The sequence below is a fragment of the Pungitius pungitius genome, chromosome 1, assembly GCF_949316345.1.
Source record: "Pungitius pungitius chromosome 1, fPunPun2.1, whole genome shotgun sequence".
Classification (NCBI taxonomy): Eukaryota; Metazoa; Chordata; class Actinopteri; order Perciformes; family Gasterosteidae; genus Pungitius; species Pungitius pungitius.
In genome coordinates, this window is record NC_084900.1 from 20,750,387 (window position 1) to 20,771,616 (window position 21,230).

General features: G+C 44.2%; 3 protein-coding genes across 3 annotated transcripts; 1 reads left to right on the forward strand and 2 right to left on the reverse strand.

Annotated features, from left to right (window-relative positions):
- Positions 1 to 582: 582 nt before the first annotated feature.
- gmeb2 (glucocorticoid modulatory element binding protein 2) lies at positions 583 to 5,371 on the reverse strand. Its single transcript, XM_037456938.2, has 10 exons — positions 4,999 to 5,371; positions 3,951 to 4,121; positions 3,760 to 3,839; positions 3,484 to 3,614; positions 3,298 to 3,401; positions 2,838 to 2,995; positions 2,398 to 2,466; positions 2,182 to 2,319; positions 1,426 to 1,548; positions 583 to 1,341 (listed from the first exon to the last, which is right to left on the reverse strand). Exons 2-10 carry the CDS (start codon positions 4,079 to 4,081, stop codon positions 770 to 772), a joined length of 1,506 nt encoding a protein of 501 aa, XP_037312835.1. The 5' UTR covers positions 4,082 to 4,121; positions 4,999 to 5,371; the 3' UTR covers positions 583 to 769.
- A 2,974-nt stretch (positions 5,372 to 8,345) lies between these two features.
- Positions 8,346 to 15,167, forward strand: tpk2 (thiamin pyrophosphokinase 2). The gene is given in 8 exon segments (XM_037456933.2): positions 8,346 to 8,631; positions 8,707 to 8,948; positions 10,173 to 10,236; positions 10,320 to 10,450; positions 11,102 to 11,220; positions 13,171 to 13,303; positions 13,400 to 13,496; positions 13,583 to 15,167. Coding segments are annotated over 8 exon segments (903 nt in total). The 5' UTR covers positions 8,346 to 8,561; the 3' UTR covers positions 13,630 to 15,167.
- Positions 15,168 to 15,305: 138 nt separating this feature from the next.
- Positions 15,306 to 20,811, reverse strand: rhoaa (ras homolog gene family, member Aa). Its single transcript, XM_037456935.2, has 5 exons — positions 20,663 to 20,811; positions 18,928 to 19,083; positions 18,241 to 18,361; positions 18,024 to 18,154; positions 15,306 to 16,873 (listed from the first exon to the last, which is right to left on the reverse strand). Exons 2-5 carry the CDS (start codon positions 19,081 to 19,083, stop codon positions 16,700 to 16,702), a joined length of 582 nt encoding a protein of 193 aa, XP_037312832.2. The 5' UTR covers positions 20,663 to 20,811; the 3' UTR covers positions 15,306 to 16,699.
- Positions 20,812 to 21,230: the final 419 nt, after the last annotated feature.

Sequence of the window (21,230 nt, forward strand, 5' to 3'; positions counted from 1 at the left end):
GACTGCGTTACTTTAACAAGAGCAGGGTTCATTGTTCGTGGATCTCGATCCATAGCGGGCAGCTGACCTACAATAAGAGCATATTAAACAACTAATTGGATAGATCTTTTAAAAGGCTAGTACTTGTTTGTGTGTGTTTATGTTTATATATATATATATATACATATATACATATATATACATATACATATATATATATACATACATGCATAAATAGTGTCATGGATATCTATTGATACATGTAGTCCAATGGTCAATGTCACTTTCCTTAATAGAAAATACCATAATAGGGTACACATTTAGAATCTAGTAATTGTGGTCAGGTGACCACAGCTGCTACGCTACCATGACAACTGAGCCTTTTTGACGAAGACATCTGGAAAAAAACTAAGTTGACCTTGAGTTGTGATTATTTATTTTTTTAAACGTACTAAAGAACATTTAACATGAATAGTGAAACACCATTTGTTTTTGAAAACAGTTTATTATCAAACTAAACAACACTGGGTGTCCAGCATATATGGAATCCATCCCTACAGAAACAGCCGTATCAAATATATTAGTTACCAATAATTATTTACAGTCACATCACACCATATCAATTTAGGCATTGTGAAAATTCTACAAGGAAGGCTTGTGTGTTCAATGATAAAAAGAACGCCCTTGAGCAGGTCCTTTAAAAGTCAAAACGTGCACGATATATCAGACTTTCAGTCCAGCGGCCAAAACATTGAAATGAAGGCAATAAGGAGCTGGGAGAGCAGTCTCCTCACTGCTGGGCCCCGTCCTCCTGCTCTGGCTGACTCTCCTCCTCCTCCCCGTCCGCCTGGCCTTCCTCTTGCGATTCATCTGCAGCGGTTGCCGTGGCATCCAGCACACTAAGGCTGCCAACCTGCTGCTGCGCGGCGGCCAAGCTCTGCAGCGCGGCCTGCAGCGTCACCAGCTGGAACTGGGGGCCGACCACCTTGACAAAGCCGCCGCCCTCCTGACCCGCCGCGGCTGACAGCACGGTGACGTTGGAGCCGTCGGCCCCCAGCTCGGCTCCGGAGAGTGAGGAGGTCAGTAAGGTGTACCCGCCCAGGTTGGCGCCGGCCTGAGCCCCCGCCACTGTCAGGACCTTGCCAAGCGGCAGGCCCGTCAGCTGGCCGAGTGGCAGGGTGATCTGGGCGGGGCTGGCGCCGACCGAAGCCAGGCCGGAGACGGCGCGGGTAAGCCGCGGGCGCTTCAGCGCCGGGGGCGCAGGCACTGGGGCGAGGGTCATCAGGACGTTGTTGAGGTGCTGGGATTTGCTCTTCAGCTCCTTGGCCCGCTTCCTGTGCTCGTCGCACTGCTGCTCCAGAGCTGCAGAGGGAGACAACACATCATTTGTATGCAGCCCCACGCCACGCTGAAAAGTGAGACTCTGCTCAGGGGCCTTGTGCTGACCGGCCAGGCTGCGAGTGTACTGCTCTCTGTAGTGGTCCATCTGGCTCTTGTGACTGGCTAATACCTTCTTCACTAGGTCCAGCATCCCGAAGTTCTGCACTATGTTGTTGAGCAAAACAGCATCTGAAAGAACCCAGCAGGTTAACATGAAAGCAGCAGTTCAGGAGTAAAGAAAAAGAAAAGTGTGGCAGAGTGATATGACCTAAGTGGGCATCGGTTGGGTCTCAGACTAAATGTTTGGAAAGGAAACTAAATCTTGAGGTGCGAAGTGATCTTCCGAGACCTGTGTACCCGCTGCCTCAGGCTACACAAGCCACTCCTAGCAGAACAGCCTGATCTGTGGACTGGCGGTGGTGGAGATACACAGGTAATGTAGGGGCAGCTTTTAAGAATAGATGGAATGAAACCATTGAAAAGCAATTGCTTTGACCGTCCCCCCTTATCCGTTCTGCTGCAGCTTTCCAGCAGTCAGATGCTTATAATGTGGACGTTGTTCTAGGAAATGCAACATGTTTGTTACCAAGTCAGTAGAGCTTCATTTGCAGCAATTCTCTATAGTAAAAATAGACCTAACCACCTAGATGAAAACATTGGGTGATTGTTTTTCACACTGCTGAAAACAGTGAGTTGTTGGACAAAGCTCAAGACCAGCACACCGACTAGAGGGGAGGCACATAGCCATTAATTGGATGTTACACACCCCTACCTGTGTGTGTGTGTGTGTGTGTGTGTGTATTGTGTCTGTGTGGTTGCAACCTTTGACCTGAAGTGGTGGGTCACACACTCTCTCTTGTAACCCCTTCAGCACCTCCTGCAGCTCCTTTTGGAAGTCCTCCACCACCTCCTCCAGTAGTCCAGCTTCTTTCACCGCTCGCCAGAATGCCACAGAGTCCTCTGGACACGCGCACACAAACATTAGGTCGACATCAGCCCCCTCCACATGATGGTAAGTGTGCGCAGGTGGTCGCTCACCTCCGATGGCTGTGACCCACTCAGAGGTTTCCTCCGCCACGTCTGCGAACGAGACCACTGCTCCATTCACTAGAACACAAGCAGCAAACCACTTCAGCCGTCATGTTCCTTACAATCACGCTTCCACCTGTGAATCCCAGGCCGTTTTTCAACCGTTGAGGATTCGCTAAAGGGTGTAAATGGGCTCATCCACTGTGTCGGTGGGGAATGACACGCAACGCCAGTCACAAAAGGAAAGTCATTTTGGTTCTTTGAAGACCAGTTTACTCTTTTCTGAGAGGCAGGGCGGGTTCTGCCAGGAATGCTACATGTCGTGGATGTAACTGGAGGAGGCATATTCACTATTGTGTTCTGCCTGCTAGACGTCATCCAGGAATTCTAATTTGTGTGGATTAGCTGCTACGATTTAAGAACAGCCCTGCCAAGGATGTTGAACTCACAGTCGGCCGATGAGGGGGTGGCAGGGAGCAGCTCGACGGTCTGATCCCCGCCGACGGACACCTTGGTCCCCACCAGGTCGATCTTGGTGCTGCGGCACGTGTTGGAGCACACCTTAGTGTGCTGATAGAAGTCTAGCTCACCGGAGTCCATAATCTTCCTACCAAAAGAAATACCATTAAACGTCTTTTAATATCAGAGTACCTGTGTTTACTCAGGGGTAAATCAAATCAAAGGGATCAAAACTTAAATTAAAAGAGCGGAATAAAAAATGCTTGTGAAACAAAATAAAATAAACCCATATCCAATAAAAGATGCATTAGTATTAGCAGCCAAATGCACAGTCCTACATGCAGTTCAATAAATGAAGGATTTGTTGAGTGAAGTGGGAGTCTATGAGCTTGTAAACCATATTACCGAACCAAGTACAACTCCCTCCTGGAGGATTAGATGAGTCCAGACCTTAGCATGGTGCTGTTGAGTCGGATGGCTCTCTTCCAGTCCTTCAGAGTGGATTTCCCAGCTAGGCACACAAACTCCTTTGGACTGATGAGTTGCTCATTAAACTGATGAGGAAGAAAAAAAGAAAGAGAAATAAGACGGCTGCCATGATGATCTTTTCTTTGAGTCCGAGGCGATGGCGTGTACCTGTACGCATTTCACGTTGATCCCAGGGCAGACAAACTTATTCCACACCAGCGTGGCTTTAACGTCCCCGCAGGTAATCGGGTAGAAGACATCGGTCTCTACGTCCACATCCACCTCCTCGCTCAGCTTCACTGCAGAGACGGAGACCAGAAACACAGAGTCAATTCTGTTGTCAGATCAGGCGTGGATAGATTTACAACATCATGGAGACTATTCTGTGCTCTGGATTGATGGAAAGACGGCACATTTCCACAAAAACACGCAGGGCCAAATTACCAATGACGGCCTCGTCAAGCAACGGAGAATCGGTTTCACCGGCTTCCAACTCTCCCGGCGCCGCTGTGAGGACGTCCACCCTGGAAAACCCACACGGCGCTTAGAAGCTTCAATGAAGCAAGCCAAACAACTCAAACTCACATTCCTCTGTGCGCATCTACTGAGCAAGTAAGTGAGAGGGGGGTGGTTACCCAGGCTGAGGGGCCAGGTCCTCGGTCACCAGCACTGCCTTGTCCTCCTCCACCTCGTCGCCTGCCGCCTCCGGTATTGTGACGATCACCACCTCGCTCACGTCCTGCATGCTGACCCCAGACGACTCCATGGGGGACGGGCGGAGCTTCACGACAGGGCAGAGACAAAACCTGAAATATTCAAATCAATTTTCAGACAACATTGCGAAATGTTGCGTTATTTTTCTTGTAGCATTAAATCCCAAACTTGCTTCAACTTAAATACACTCAAAACAGCGAAGAAATATGGTTGGGACCAAAGAGAATTGTGATAATCTGCTCACAATAAGTAATTTAGGGTGAATTGCTTTCCTAAGAATCCTTAAACCAGTAGTCTGCCTCACTACCATGAATAATCATTTATAGACGACGTGACAGACACAGCTGGTTCCTTTCATGGCTGCTTATAACGTCCTACTTTAGACACAGCACATTCACAGTAGCAGTTTGTCTCAAACTAATAGTAACGCATGGTAATGCTATGGGTTATCACCCACCAAACTGCATATAACGTAACTACCGTTACGTGCACTAGTTCTACAATCACTTTAAAGCGAATGCCTTTTCCCATCAGGTGTGTGACAGCATCACGAAGATTTAACTCGTTAACTGCGATTGGACCGAACACGAGACGCATTACTGCGGTCACCTCAGCAGACGCTTGAATTGAGGTGACATTAGTCTCTGTCTGGGATTATTGTAGTATATTATATAAGTATATTTATTGCAGTCCAAAGATGGAGAAATTGTCCTTTTGAACTTTGAAATATGGCGCTTTTACTTTGGATAATTATCTAACTTGGTTCAGAAGAAGCATTCCTTTGTCTGTACATTAGTCCGAATGGTCCTGAACATACACTTCAGTCATTGTGCAGCATCTTTGATTAAATAGCTTTTCCGGTTTTTTGTTCAATACCGTAAACATCAGCATACACGTGCACTCAATTTTAAGCGTCTGCTAAGTTGACCGCAGTGATGCGTTTCATTGTAGACATTGAATACATTTTACCTCGTGGTCCAGGTTAAAACGAACCGCTCTCTAGTTGATGAACGTCTCGCGGGGGACCGATTCGGCGATGTGACCGTTAGCCCCCACCAGGCGGTTGCTAGCTAACGTTAGCTCCGTGTTAGCCGAAGGGAGAGTGCAGTGAATAGATTCATAGCTGCTGTTTCCTTCATAGTCTTAAAACACCAACGCACAGTTCTTTGAGATGTTTGTGGACCACTCTAGTAATTCATTAGATTTCATCCTCTCAAGATTACTCCATATTATTCCTTCTTCTTTGTGTTTGTTTGAAGCAGCTCATAACAGCCTTTCTCCTCTTCTTCTTTGCATTTTAGCAGCAGCTAGTATCAGCAATCTTTCGCTAGCGCCACCGTGTGGAGTCATGTACCTCCTACAGCAGTGGTTCTCAACTGGTCTGGCTCCGGGACCCACCATCACCCCTTAATGACAAGCCGCGACCCAAATCGAGGAACATTCTCAACTTCTCAAATCTATTCAAAATCAAGTTCATAATCTGAATTTTATATTTTATATTCAGGATGTTTAAATATCCTAAAAACACAATGTCTCCCCCATATCAGAATGGTTTGACCCAACCTGGCACACGCTGCTGAAAACATGGACAGATGAGCCGGCAAAAAAACGACACTCCGTTGCATTAAAAAAGTCTGTTCAAAATAAAATCACAGGAGGAATTTTTTTGTGATTTTTTTTTCCCATGCAGAGGCCCGCGACCCATTAAAAACGGGTCCGCAACCCACTAGTCATCAGTTGAGAATCACTGTCCTACAGTATGTGTGTCCACTGCCTTGTTTTACAATTTCAAATACACGTTTGAGAGAATGGAAGTATTATCAGAAAAATGCACCTGTATAATGAAGATAAATATTCACAACCCAAATAATCATGAATTTGGCCCATTTCTGCATTATTTGTGAAAGCCTGCCTTTAATCAAATTTCTGCAATATTTCTGCTAAATGATCTTGTCTGTAGAACTTCTTTAGATGTGGCTAAACGCTGTAATTGCTCAAAAGCATCCACAAGTCAATAGAAAAATCCTGGACACCAGCATTGGAATGAGGTAACACATCAAACAAGAAAGTGCAATTTCTTTAAATAAGCAGATTTACAACTTGCTATAGAGCATTTATAAGTACAATTTAAGTGCTACGATTTTTTAGTGAAGGTTAGTTGTTCCTCTGTACGCTGCCTCAGCCTCACCAGCGATCATTCAAACAACCGCAGTATCATCTGCAAAGTTGATGATTTTGTTGTTTTCCTGGGAGGCCACACAGTGAAGAGGGTGTACAGCAGGGGACTAAGTACACAGCCCTTGAGGGTCTCTGTGCTCACAAAAAGACAGACAATTAAGACAATGACAACATTAGCTGAAAGGATAAAAATAATAATACAGACCTAATAAAAGTGAGTTAATGTTGGCCCAGTTTTCCATACAATTATCCCACAGGATGCACCTGAAGGGAACCGTTTTGTTCCATATTGAAGCCATCACACTATAAATTATTTGACCATGAATTCAAACTAAATTCTCTTCATTGTGAGTTCACAATATCTATGCGTTTTTTAATTTTGGTTTAGCTGAAACCTGTTGTAAAATTTAAATATTTTACAATAACTTCACACAGGGCTGGACTGGTAATCGGGCATACCGGCGCACTTGGGGGCCAGTCGATAGGCATATACATTTTATTTTCATTTTTTTGCTTTCGACCGGCCCATAAAGCAGGGACAGCGGCCCATTGGTTCATTTTCCATACTGACACTGGGCTGGCCCAATCATCTCTTAGCAGGCTCCACCCCTCCCTCTCCGTGTGTCAGTCAGATGCATTCAGTGGCTCAGAGCCAGTAAGAAATGTGTGGATTAGAATGGAGAAACAAAAACGTAAGAGCAAGGGGGGTGCGGAGAAATTGCGGGGCAAAAAAAAAATCTAGAGGTTGATGCCTCAACGTGTTCAAAAATAACCGACACGTTTAGTGCTGTAGCTTCAGTTTCCAAAACTACTACAGTACCTGACGACATGTTGCAGAAACAGCAGGTGAACATAGCACATGGAAGAGGAGAGGTGACTCGCCATAGCGATAGCGGTGCTTGCGGCTCGCAGTAGGGTTTCCAACTCTCCCAAACCCAAATCAGGGACACTTTCGCGGGCTGACGGGTTGGTGCTAGCGGTCGGCGGCCGGGCTTGCACAACCTCACATGCTCCACTCTGGCCACCCGGCCCCCACGCGCACACTGGTCTGATGCGCCACAACTTCACAACAACCGGGAGTTTTTCGCGCGTCATTGACTTAGCAGGCTGTGATAGGAAATCTGGACTGGAGCTGTCCCGGACGGGACAAATCAAAATTCCCCATAATTCGGGATGTCCCGGGTAATACGGGACGGTTGGCAACCCTAGCTCGCAGGCAGCAGAGGCGAAGGTGCAGCAGGTGTCTGAGTCTGACAGTGAAGTCAAGGAGGGACAGAGTGAGCAGGAGAGTGTCATTGAAACGCTAAGCAAGCAGGTACATGAACAGAGAGGGAGTGTTAATCAGGGCGGGTGCATGAGGATAGTGTGTGTGGGCCTGGCTGGGCCACAACAAAGATGATGACGATTTAACAGTTACCTCAATTAATGAATATTATAATAAGGCAACAAACATAATTGTTGTCGGCTGTTGCTATTATAAAGTCTGAGTGTCAGGTTGTCATTTTTTCTACTATGGAAGTCAATGGGGTCCATCAACTGTCTGATTACCGACATTACCGTCCATGGCAGTTACAGTATAGTTCTCAGCTTTGTATGGGTTTTTGGGAACGGAACAGTAGATATGCATATCTACAGGGACCGCAAGGATAGTGTACTGGTTGGTGGTTGTGTCCGACCGATTGTGGTGGGCCGGTCTGAGCAAAAATGCCAGGGCCCTTTTTTTGTCCCAGTCCAGCCCTGACTTCACAGTAAACGTCTCCCGCATTACTGATTGTTATATTTTAGTACTGAGTTCTTGTGTGTACATGTACCTTTCTGCTTATAGTAATTTTAGTTGTTCCCGATTTACCAAGCAACTAATTAATATAGCAGTTAAACAAAACTGTGTTTCACATATTCCAAGTATAGTTATTTCATATTTAATAGAATGGTGCTTTAAAAAGTGGTCCAAGGGTGTTTAATGTGGCATTTATCTATTAGGATACCACACATACATATTTGAGTCCTTTACCTCTGTATTTCCTGCCCATGCATCTTTGTTTTATCAATAACTGAAATAATACACATGTAATGTGTAAGCTTTTGTATTGGATGTTTAACAGATTATAGTTTAAATACAGTTTATAGATGGTATTGATAGAAACCAATAACATTTTAGGCGGGCTAAAGGCGCTGCCTCGAGTCGCATTTTACGTCAGTGAGACGTGAAGAAGCGGACATGCGCAGAGCGCTCTAAGAAAGAACATGGCGTTCAAAACAGTAGCTTGATTAGCATGTACGTGTGACTATCAGTCGTCTGGTCCACATACCTCACTCAAGTTTACTCTACTGTTGCACGACACGTGGTCTGTAAGATGTCTAACTCTACCTGGTCCCAACAAATACTCCAGCTCCTCCGCAGAATGAATAACTTTTGTTTACCAGGTGAGTTACACTGAGTTAAAACGTAACACGACGGTTGCTTATTAAAGTATAACACTGTCCGACTTGTTCCCGCAGGCTCCTGTCGTTCTGAATGCTTGAAGTTTGAGGTTAACGGAGCACAGGTGGGCTGGGTAACTCCACGCGTAGCGTCGGTGTTGACACAGTACCCGGAAGTGTTCTGTCCTCCGCGCGGGGGCGCGCTTTCGCTGTGCCCGAGCTGGGACTCGAACGTGAAGAGGACCGCGGCCGTGGACTCGGTCCTGCGAACAGAGAGACAGGAGGGCTACCTGACGTGTCTGAAAGGGTGGAGGGACGAGGTGGGGCTCTGACGTCACACGGGGTTACTGTGCCGCGAAATCTTCATTTAAAAGAGAATAGCATACAAGATGATTAAAGGACAATTGCAATACAGAAATATATATATATATATATATATATATATATAGTGCAAATTGTAGCCTCAGTTTCCTGTTCTTAGCTGAAAGGAGTGGCACCCGGTGTGGTCTTCTGCTGCTGTAGCCCATCTGCCTCAAAGTTCGACGTACTGTGCGTTCAGAGATGCTCTTATGCCCACCTTGGTTGTAACGGGTGGTTATTTGAGTCACTGTTGCCCTTCTATCAGCTCGAACCAGTCTGGCCATTCTCCTCTGACCTCTGGCATCAACAAGGCATTTCCGCCCACAGAACTGCCGCTCACTGGATGTTTTTTCTTTTTCGGACCATTCTCTGTAAACCCTAGAGATGGTTGTGCGTGAAAATCCCAGTAGATTAGCAGTTTCTGAAATACTCAGACCAGCCCTTCTGGCACCAACAATCATGCCACGTTCAAAGTCACTCAAATCACCTTTCTTCCCCATACTGATGCTCGGTTTGAACTGCAGGAGATTGTCTTGACAATGTCTACATGCCTAAATGCACTGAGTTGCCGCCATGTGATTGGCTGCTTAGAAATTAAGTGTTAACGAGCAGTTGGACAGGTGTACCTAATAAAGTGGCCGGTGAGTGTATGTATATATATATATATATATATATATATATACGTATATATATATATATACATATATATATGTATATATATATATACATACGTGTATATATATATATATATAAAGGGCAGTATATATAAAGGGTTGAAAGGGCAGACAAATCTAGTGGCTTCATAAAAAGATGGGGTCCGTCCAAATTAAGTATCTGGTTGTGATCGATTGTGTGAAAGGCCTTGTAAAAGATCAAAAACACTATGAGCCATCCTTTTACTGCAGCACTAACGGTAAACATAGTCACAGACAGGATATATGTTTTCCTTTACGCATGCAGTCGTGAAAAGAACAAAGACTTCACATTAAATTGCAAAATCTCTACATGTCATTTTAGAAGATGACATGTAAGACAGAATTTCCACGAGATCTGTCCCAAGAGAAGTGGAAATGCTAGTTGGGCCTTTACTGACAACCTTAATGAAGGTCATGCACTGGAATTAAAATCCCAGCCTCCTACCCCAAATCTCCCTCAGTAATCTTGAGGCATTCGTTATCTTTTAGAATTACAGTGTGATGCCAAAATTCTCCGACCCTCCTTTGATGTGGATGGAGAGAGCAGCTACAAGTAAGTATTCCTGGCAAACTTTGGCTGCCCCGTCGGCTTCTAACGGTATTGGTGTGTAAGCTCACTGTGATGTTAAACCTCAGGTCTCTTTGGAGTGAAGCGGTACGGAGTCCATGTCAACGGCTACACCATTGGGTAGAGCGGGGAAGTTGACATGTGGCTCGCTCGACGCTCCCTCACTAAGCAGACATACCCCGGACTTCTGGACAATGTGGTGAGCACACACTGTGATTGACTGATGCCACCAATTGTAATGCTAGATCATGGAGTAGATCTGAGAGTATGCTCATTCGGTCTACATGTATTTTATGGACATGGATATGACCGGGTTCCCCGAGAGATACTGTGGGAGGTGTTGCTGGAGTACCGGGTGAGGGGCGTCCCTTCTTGGGGCCATCCAATCCCTGTCTGCCCAAACTTTTGTGGTTTTTGAGGTCTCGTCAGTAAGTTGGATTGGGCTGCGACCTGTCACCAATCCCGTTTGTGGTATTCATAGTCAGGATATCGAGGCGCGGGGTTTACAGTCCAAAATGGGTTTCCCTTCAGAGGGTGGCTGGTCATCCGTGATTAGCTTGGAGTAGAGCCGCTGCTTGTTTGGAAAGTAGCCAGTTGAGGTGGTTGATTAAATATGTTCTTGGGCGTCCCCCCTGGGGAGGTTTTCCGGGCACGGCAAGCTGAGAAGAGGCCTCAGGGAAGACCCACGACTAGGTGTAGAGATCGTATCGCCATTCTGGCCTGGGAATGTCTTGAGACACGCCCCCCCGTCAGAGATGGTAGATGTGGACCGAGAAATGAAAGTTTAATTTAATATGTCAGGTTTCCAAATGATGAATCTCAAAAGGGTGATGTCTTGTGTCTTCTGAAGGCAGCAGGTGGTATCGCTGCTGGTGTTGGCATCAAAACCACTCTGGTCAAAGAATGTCAGGAGGAAGCCTGTATCCCAGCAACCATTGCAGAAAAGGCTTTTCCTGTGACCAACGTAAGGTGAGTCTCTTGGAGTTAAAGGATAAGTCAGCTGATATATGCTGATCAAATCTAGTTAACAGACTCAATTTGACCAGGAATGTATCTACAAAAACGCTCTGTGTGTACAAGTTAAACAAGCGCTACACAAGTAGCTTTGTTAAGTCCCTTTACAATCTTCCTTCTTAACCATTAACATGGGGGATTAATCCGCCACTGAAAATAGGTCCCAGCAGTTGCTCTATTTTCTTGGAGGTACGTGTGATTAAAAACTCCAGTAACCAGATAAAAAAACAATCTATGTTATAGGGGGATTAGAGTGGAGGAAGGGAGGAGGTGGGGTTTGCAACATGTCTATATAAAATGACTTAATATGTCCAAGTCATGTGTCAGATATGTCATATCAATGACCCATGTGAGGCAAGAAGAGACCCAGAGTGAGTGCTTGCGTGTATACGGTTGTCATGGTGATGAACGACAGCTGCACCAGTTGTTGTTGTTCACATGCTAATTAAAGGGCGGAAAGTATGAACAAGAATTTTTGTCCAAACTACACGTCAGACAATGAGACAGATAAGACCCTAGACAAACGGATCATTGGGGGCTTTCATTAGAATGAAATTTTGGGATTTGTTGGGGGCCAGAGGGTGAGTGAGAATCAAAATGTTTGGCACACACAAAGGTTATCACATGATAGGTCTCAGCACAAGCATTCCAGAACTCTATCCATGGGGCTTTTGTTTTGAAATGATGTGTTTATGTGTAGAAGAGAATGGTAGAGGATACATAATCCAAATGTTTGGCACACTAACAAAGGATATTAAACAATAGTTATCATTACAAGCATTTCCTTCACGATTCCCTTCCCTTCCCTTTTATTTTGAAATGTAAAGTGGGGTGCTGGGGCTTGAGGTTGGGGGGGGGGTCGAGTTATCACAGATATATACAGAAGCTGAAAGATCTGGTTGAAGTTTAGGTGGATTTAAGAAATTATCCATAGAGAATCATTGTGAAGAAAAAGATGAATATTTCTTAATATTTAAAAAAAAGGATAAGAGGTAGAAATACAAAAAAGTGCCCTAAATGAGCAGAATATTTTGATTGTTGAACGGTGTCTGTGTTTGAAAGTATGCCGAAACCTAATCACAAGCATTTCAATCAGGAGAGACTTATTTGATAGTAACAACGGTTTATTACATATGCATCAACTATGACTTGTGCAACTTCTTTGGCGATTGGACTCCATCCTGAGGGACTATTCCCGAAGGTAGGGATACTGAGGCCCAATATGCCCAATCCCCCTGGAGTCCAGACACTGGTGGTGGTGGTGAAAGGAATAGCAGCAACTAGATGATAAACCAGGAACCACGCCGATGCCAACTGGAGGTGACTGGGGTGGAGGAGGGTCGCCTCAGCTACACACTGAAAATGACACCTGACAGCCAACAGAGAGGAGAACACTTTTAAACGTTTGACAGCAACAACGTGATTGGGTCCAGGGAACAGTTGTAGAATCTGATTGGGGGCGTGCACATTTTAGTAACCAATCAGCTGATAGCGTAAATACATAAGAGGCAAAAGAGCCCGACTGGTTGTCTTCCTGACTGCGCTTAAGCTACATTTCATTGAGAATTTACTCTGTGGGTTGTGTATGTGAGTGCTGGGGCTGGAGGAGGCAGGTAGGTGAGGGCACAGACGCTTTTGGAGCAAAAGGCCCTCTAAAAATCTCTTAGACTTGAGTGACAAAAGGTGTGTGTGTGTGTGTGTGTGTGTGTGTGTGTGTGTGTGTGTGTGTGTGTGTGTGTGTGTGTGTGTGTGTGTGTGTGTGTGTGTGTGTGTGTGTGTGGTTGTCATGTGATGTTTGATTTGTGCACACATGGAGCCGATTTGCGCTCTCTGATTTGACATTGATTTGTCTTCCCACTCGTGTCAACACAGCAGCACACTGAACTACTTGAACGTATGTTACAGTTACACCTACGAGGACGAGGACGGGGTGTTCGCAGAAAGTCAGTTTGTCTTTGATTTGGAACTTCCTCGGGACTTCAAGCCTCGAGCAGGTGATGGAGAGGTCCAAGACTTCTACCTACTGCCCCTAGATAAGGTCAGGGTCAAGGATATATTCCACAGAGTGATATTAATATTGTAAAGATTTAGATTTCAGACATACGTATCAGATTTGGTCTTGTCTTGGTTTTAGGTGAAGGAACTGCTGGCCACTGATGACTTCAAACCCAACTCTGCCATGGTGGTCTTGGACTTCCTCATCAGACACTCGTTTATTGACCCAGACACAGGTTTGTGGGTGAATTGAAAACAAATAATAATTTGACAACATGAGTTTTTTATATGTTTGTTGTTGGCTGTATGCTTTTCATTTCAGAGCCATGCTATCAGGAATTTGTGGCAGGCCTCCACCAGACATTATAGAGTGCACCTGAGGACTAGTCCCACTCTCATTTATTGACGAAGCATTCATTTTTAAATTTTCCATGCTGAGAGCCCAAACTCAGGGGTTCCTAAAAATATGAATTGGGGAGGGTGAAAAAAACATTTTGGGATGAAACTTGAGAGAGAAATACCTTGCTAGAGTTTTTATTAAACCTCTAACAACATAAACACTACAGCACGCTCACATTTAACCAACTAGCTAACGTTTCAGTACACACCAGCTCACCAGTCAGCAGCCTGATGATTATCAATTAAAGCTGCAGTGGCATTTTGGGGACGCCTAACAGGTTGCCACAGAAGTCACAGCGCCCCCGGAACCCGCCGACCCCCCTGCCACGAGTTGCCACTGCCACATGGAGGATCTCAACTCTGCTAGATTTATTTGCCGTTGTACTGTTAAAAAATCGTTGTTTGCCAATCCGACCGGCGAACGGTACGGCCGACTGTTCGCTGACTGACGGTGACGGCTGTCACCAGGCGCACGCACTAGGCGGCCCAGCAGGCCATGTGTGGCCGCAAGTTGGACATATGTGCTTTACAACAGTGATGGAGAATATTACTAAAGCCACTGTATGCAGAGCCGTGCGAAAAGTGAACCCTGTGAGTTATTAAAAAGGAAAGAGTTCCACAGGATGTACCTGAATAAAATACATTAGAGGTTCAATGTACCAGTTTTTACCAGCGATATTATTCTTGTGATTAGTGTATTCTTGTGTATTCCAAGTCTGTGTGTACTGCATTCTAACAGTGTAAAAGTGTAATTTTCCCACTCGGAATTAGTAAAACGTATGGATTATGATTAGTGTGTACATTAAATATTAACTGACATCACTATATTGGAACTTATGCATTGACCCGAGCAGCAGTTTTCTCCCACGTTTCTGTCTTTTGCTGCAGTAGCGTGTTGCTTTGTTTCTAATTACGCTTCATACTCTCTGTACGCTTGCATTAATATTTCCAGCTCAATAGGGGTGACGTATGGCGACCGATTGTTTGTGGTCGTTGCCATGGTAAATCATTGTATCATGGCTCCATTCATGTTGCTTTCAGTGCACGCGCAGAAATCTGAGTCAACCTACGCCGAGTTGATTGAACCAAATTTAAACAGCTGTTCTGAAACCCAACTCAAAGTTTCCAATCTCAGGGTAAATCAACTCAGAGTTCAGGGATAGACTCAGAGTTTGATGAACCTCCTTTCTGGAATACTCCCCTGGTGGTCTAATAGGCTTGTGTTTCCAGGTGTCTGCACCAGACCCACAGAGGCCTAGGATTTTTAGGTACTAGGTGGGATTGTGGTGGTTTTAGAAGGGGACTCATTTGTGCTGTTTAGGCAGTGTGATTTCTGGTGTGGTGAAAAAGAAGTCCAAGCATAAGGTTTTCCCATTCGGCCAAGTACTGGAATTGATTCATTAGTTAGTTGACAGCTGAATGAAATCTTGATGCGTACTGTCTATCTCCACAATGCAGTTAAAATGACCCCCAAAAACCACTTTCCTCCCAGTGAGAAAAATTATGAGTAGACTAACAAGTGGGGCAGTATATATTTATTACATTTGGTTTCATTCCCTGCTAAATCTAACAATAGTTGTCCAACAACACCCATGAGAGGCAGTCAAACGCATGATTCATGACAAAAGAAATAAAGAAAAAGCATGTGAGAATATTGTTACAGTTTATTTCCTTTATAATACATTAAAAAAGACAATTGGCGGAAAGTGAGGATTCATTCATCATTGTATACAAAACAATATTCCCCTAGTGACCAATCTTGAAGCAGTTGCTTTCATTTTGTATTATAGAATTTGACTTTTAAGCTTTGTGCAAATAATACAACATTAGCCAGTAGAATATCACATAGTTAAAATAACATACAACAGAAAAGCAGAAAAAAAAGAATAGTTGCAGACATTCAGGTGGAAACCGACCCCTTCAAATAACACCCTGGCAGGTGCCAGCTACGTCAGAACACAAGAAATAAAAGCTGCTATTTAAATAATGTATGTCCAATAACGGCGGTTAAACCATTGAGGCTGGAGTAATTGTACATCATCAGTTAATGCTGTTAAGTTACTGCCTCTAAAACTATATCTCCTGTAGATGTTTTTAAATGAAAAGCCTGCCGGTAACTACAGGACAACCTGGAGGGTTTTCAATGTAGAATCTGTTCATAAAGTGTTGTGTTTCCAGGTTAGTAGCAAAACAACAATAAGGGGAGGGAACTGCAAAGGGACTAATTATTAACTGAAAACTGCGTTTGTGTTAAAAGAGAGAAACTTTGACATGAAGCCAAGTGTAGTGATGCAAAGGGTGCTTTAGAAGTGACAGAAACTGAATATAGATAATGGGGACACAGAAGCTGTTGGATTTGCATTAATGGATAATAAAAAACAGGAGCAGATCTGAAATCAGGGAGACATCTGACAAAAATGCGATATATACCTATGGAACAAGGCTAATCTCTACACCAGCCTGTTTTATATCATGGTCTAGTCCTCTCAAGTTAAGTCAAATTGGAGCTACTGTCAAATTGAATACTCAGCTGTATACAGTGTCTGACTGTCCACAACAACTCAATCGCGTTATTGTCTGACTGACAGTTGAGATTAACGTATTACATTCATGAACAAGCTTGTACAAAACATTCAAACAAGTTGGTCTCATCAAAATCTGCTCTGTAAAGCGGAGAGGTTCATAAAATGGAAAGAAGCCCTTCCAATGTTCAGGGATGTTTTCCCATGGGCATGAAGGAGTCTCACTGGAGGCCCTCAGAATCCTCACAGGTTTGGAACTGAAATCCTCCATTTCCTGACAGCAATGTTCCCTTCTCTTAATTATGTCATGTCTAAAGAATTACAAGCACAAGATTACAATATTTTCATTGGAAAGCTAAAAGCTATAACCATGTACATGTAAATGTATATACTCCCTTTTCTCTCATCATAACGCCCCATTCGTTGTGACCGCCTTGGTACAGGGAGGAGGGATCTTTTTTATTTCGGATTTTTTTGGCCTGGTTTGTCCCCCCTCCGATCCTGCGTGACCCGACACTCTATAGCAGTGTGCAGCCGCCCTTCTTGCCTCGCCTCTTGGCCTGCAGCGCCGCCCTGGTGGCCATCTCAAACACCTCCCGCACACCATCCTTCGTCTTGGCTGAGCACTCCAAGTACCCAAAGGCGTTGATCCGGTTAGTCATGTCTCTCGCCTCGTCTGACCTCACTGGCTCCTGTAAGGATCAACAGATCAACCAAAATCATGGAAGGAGATCTTGGGCTGGTAGTAAACAAGACATCATTTAAAAATTAATATAGATCGTTCTTATAAGTGTCTTACTGCATGGGAAAGAGAACACTTCCGTGTTTAGATTTTCAGTGGAGTAGTTTGGTAAGTAGTGAGCCTACGATTGGATAAATTGCATCCGGATCACACTAGACAAAATTGTCCTTTTGCTTTTGTCCATGTAAGGAATGGCAACATTAAAACATAAATACTGCTACAAACTAGGCTCAACTTGAAAGTGGACTGCAGTAACGTCTACCTGCCAAACACCACTCAATTTTTCACGCCACTACCTGTATGGCGACCAGTTCAGGAAAGATCCTGCATATAGTATACTACAGCTTTGAGGCACGGTGCCTTGCCAGAAAAGATTGCGTTTGACCGTTTTCAGGGTGATCACACACGCCCTTCACCGTCGCATCCAGGGAGAATGACACCATTTATGTGAATTGACCAGAAATGGTCCCTGCATTTAGGGGACGCTGCATTTTTACATCACCTTGTATGCTTTTAGTGCACGTTCATGCATGTGAGCCAGCCCCACGGTCGCCATTCTGCACTGGGCTCAAATGACGTCAGCATGTTTGTCTACATTACATTAAGCTGACATTGCATTTTTAACCCGTGGTTTTTACATCTTGCCCGGGAAGCAGTTGGGGGTTGGGTGTCTTGCTCAGGGACACTTCAACATGGCGCATGGGGCAGCAAGGATTCGAAGCACTGACCTTGCAGTTCCCAGCACACCCTCTCTACTCCATGTGCCACCATCGCCCGGGCGATGAGGTCTATAGACCTCTTAGCGCTGTTAGCGTTAAGCCATCGGCTCAATCTTTACTACATTTCTAAAATACCTCCCTCGGCTCCCATGCTAGTATTCTTGTCTGTTTTTGCAGTAACACACCCAGTATGGAGAAGCCCCTTATACAACCAGGCTACAAAGCATGCACCCCATCCCTTTAGCTTCATGCCAGTTTCCAGAGTTCAATGCCGCTCTTGTCTGTAAAAAGCCAGCATGCATAAGTCAAACGATACTGCCTGCTACTTAGCGTAACGTTGTTTTATGCACTAGGGCTCGTGTGAGTTTGGTGGTCACTGACCTGTTTCATCTTTGCCAGTTCCCGACGCGTGTGCTCGTCATTACGCAGGTCTTTCTTGTTCCCCACAAGAATAATGGGCACGTTGGGGCAGAAGTGCTTGACCTCGGGAGTCCACTTCTCTGGAATATTCTCTGCACAAGGTGTACATGGTGAACACCGAGCAGAACCCCGACCGAATGTTTAAGAAAAAGCAGCAGCACAAAGGAAGAAGCCTCACCCAAACTGTCAGGGCTGTCGATGGAGAAACACATGAGGATGACATCTGTGTCTGGGTAGGAGAGAGGCCTCAGGCGGTCGTAGTCCTCCTGACCCGCTGTGTCCCAGAGAGCCAGCTCCACCTACAACCGGACGGGAGAGTCCTACCTCATTCACTACATTTTCACGACAAAGGCTGCCTTTGAATTTACGGATTCAAATGTTCTTTGGAAAAAAAATACATAAAATACAATTTGTGAATAATCAGAAAAGACAAGGAAATGATTCATATTTCATTTAAAAAGGACAATAAGTAAACTTCTTCACGTGACCAGTTTGTGTTGAATGTGAATGTTTTGTTAATGGAAACAGTTCAATATTTTGGAAAATACAGATATTTCCTTTCTCTGTGAGAGAGTGATGTACAATAGTGGAAGCAGATGGAAAGGACTAGCCTGGCTTTCTATATTCATAAGTTTAAGTTCTGAAGCCAAAGAGTTTGTCAATGTATTTAAAAATGTTTCAATAATAAGCCACAACAACAGTGACAGCCTGCATTACCTACAACATGTTTGTAACGGTTCTCCCTTGCAATTAGCAGTTCTGCCTATTTCGTTATGCTCTACTGTTGTCCTAGTGACATTAGTTTGATTGTATGCGTTTTTTTGAAATTGTGCAATTTGTTTATTCAGAATATTGAACAGCTTACCTGTTTACCGTCCACCTCAATGTCGGCCACATAGTTTTCAAACACTGTAGGCACATAGACCTCGGGGAACTGGTCTTTGCTAAACACTATGAGGAGACAAGTCTTTCCACAGGCGCCGTCACCGACTATCACAAGCTTCTTTCTGATTGCTGCCATCTGAGAGAATAACAACAACAGGATGAAGACATTAACCAGTATTCGAGATCAGGGACGTCAACGGAGGAGTTTGGGACGTTAGACTGAAAATATGAAATCCTAGTTAACTTTTAGACAACTTGGAGTAGAATGAACAGTTTTGTCATGGGAAACAGAACTGTTGAGCCATGGAATGTGAAGAGGCTAAACAGGAAGCGCTTGGGTGCATAAAGTGTGAAAATGTTTTTTGCACCGGTTTGCAATGAATGAAGCATGTTCTTTGCTCAAGTTGATCAGAATCAAATCAAATTAGCTAAGCCTCTGCACAGCTTAATGAAATCCCTCCTTCAAACCGTGAACATCTGCTCATTAACTACGTGCTCCTCAAATCCTGCCAAGTTCAGCTGCATTGTTTTATCACTGTGTATTTTTAGAAAAGTTGAGCAACCATGCAATGTGAACTGCTGCGTTTCCAGCTCTCCTCTTTGGCAACAGTGGCGCTTCTGTTTCCTGTCTTCTCAGGTGCGTGGTTCTTCTCACTCTTCAGTCCAAGAATAAGTGCCCTGCATTAACATGTTAAACCATGGACTTTGATTGATTTATCAGACTCTATGGAAATTTTATATTTTAAAACTATAGAATAGGCATTCCTCCACTTGAAGCGGTGGCAAGAGGAACTGAGGAATTAGTGCCGAGGTCAAAATACTGAAGTTATCTACTAAGAATATTGCCTTGGGTGAACTTCACTGGTAAACCAAGGCTCTGCTGGGTTCACTACTTCACCAAGTACCGTTGTTGGTTTGAACACAGCCCAAATCTCAAGTCGACAACAATTCTTACCTACTCTGACAAGAAATCATTTCATAATATCCGGACAGATTAAAGCAATCTCCCCCTGTGATCAGAAGTGCCGTAAATCAACACATCTTTGTGACTTGTTCACTGTGACTCTGTTGTCCTGAACAGGTGGATGTGGGATGTGTGCTTCACACAACCATCCCGCCTGAAGGCAACTCAGTGGAAGCATCCAGAGTTCGTTGGTGGATGGATCTCCTCATTTACATCGCATTTCTCCCAGTGACACCGCCTAACGTTGATATATGAACCTTATACCCGCGTTAGAGAGCCAAATATGTTGACGTGGAACTGTAGAAAAAGGCTAACGTCCGAGTAAGGTCTGACGTAACGTTTACTGTTGAATTATAACAACTTCTAACACTTCCTCACTGCCGTTTACCTCTTCGTGTAATGGGCTATGGCGTCTGTCAACTCAATCTTTGGGGATTGAGTCTCCTTACAGATACCTTGCTATCCTAATGCCACCTTAAACTACATTGAGTTTTCATTTACCCTCCATCTGTTAACGAAAAAGAGGAGAATCGGCTAACTTCTAGCTAGCAGCGGTTTCCATTCCATCTAAGGAGGCTAACTATTAGCTTGCTAACTTTGCTAAGTTTTCCGGGGGACCTGGCCACTTCTCTAACTGGATATCGAACATTTTAAGAGCTCTACACATCGCTTCGTTCTAACACCTAACCTGATAGGCAAAGCGATTTATACAATACCTAATCTGAGGAGTTACTTTTACAGCATTTTTTACCGTATTATTGGATATCTTCGCCTTTCTTTAGTTTTTCCTGTCGGATCTATCAGTCACGCCCCCACTGCCACGAATATTACACCCGCCCACAACACGTACTTTGGGCCAATTGGACACGGCAGAAAAATGACTGACGAGTGACTCAGCCAACCAGCTAATGCATGTACAAAAAGCTCCGTTTTGTCTGATAGTTTTACCCTGAATTATTTGATATGACGAAACGTTAGTTCCCTACAGATCACCAACATCATACGTCACAACGGATTTGCTTTTTGAGTGGAAAGCTACTTAAAAACACAGAGAAAAAAACAAGATACAAGTGTAGACATACAGTACAAGAAGTAAATGAAAGCATTACATTCAATTTAAGAAAAGATAAAATACAGTAACTGTCACAAGAATATGTCCCTTAAAAATCATTACCGAAATTATTTAAAGGGTTGAAAAGGGAGACTAAACAACTTTTTAGCTTTTTGCCCAGTTGTCAAATGTTGGAGAGGATGCAGATATATTCAATTTAATAATGTCAGCATAAGTACTTCTCAAAAACATGGTACCTCTTAGCATT

Coding starts and splice junctions, on each gene's coding strand:
- rhoaa (XM_037456935.2), bottom strand. CDS start 19,083: ATGGCAGCAATCAGAAAGAAGCTTGTGATAGTCGGTGACGGCGCCTGT. Junction 18,155..18,240: donor CGACAGCCCTGACAGTTTGG/GTGAGGCTTCTT, acceptor CACCTTGTGCAG/AGAATATTCCAGAGAAGTGG. Junction 16,874..18,023: donor AACTGGCAAAGATGAAACAG/GTCAGTGACCAC, acceptor TGATCCTTACAG/GAGCCAGTGAGGTCAGACGA.
- gmeb2 (XM_037456938.2), bottom strand. CDS start 4,081: ATGGAGTCGTCTGGGGTCAGCATGCAGGACGTGAGCGAGGTGGTGATC. Junction 3,615..3,759: donor GCTTGACGAGGCCGTCATTG/GTAATTTGGCCC, acceptor CCGTCTCTGCAG/TGAAGCTGAGCGAGGAGGTG. Junction 1,549..2,181: donor CCCACCACTTCAGGTCAAAG/GTTGCAACCACA, acceptor GGGTTCTTTCAG/ATGCTGTTTTGCTCAACAAC.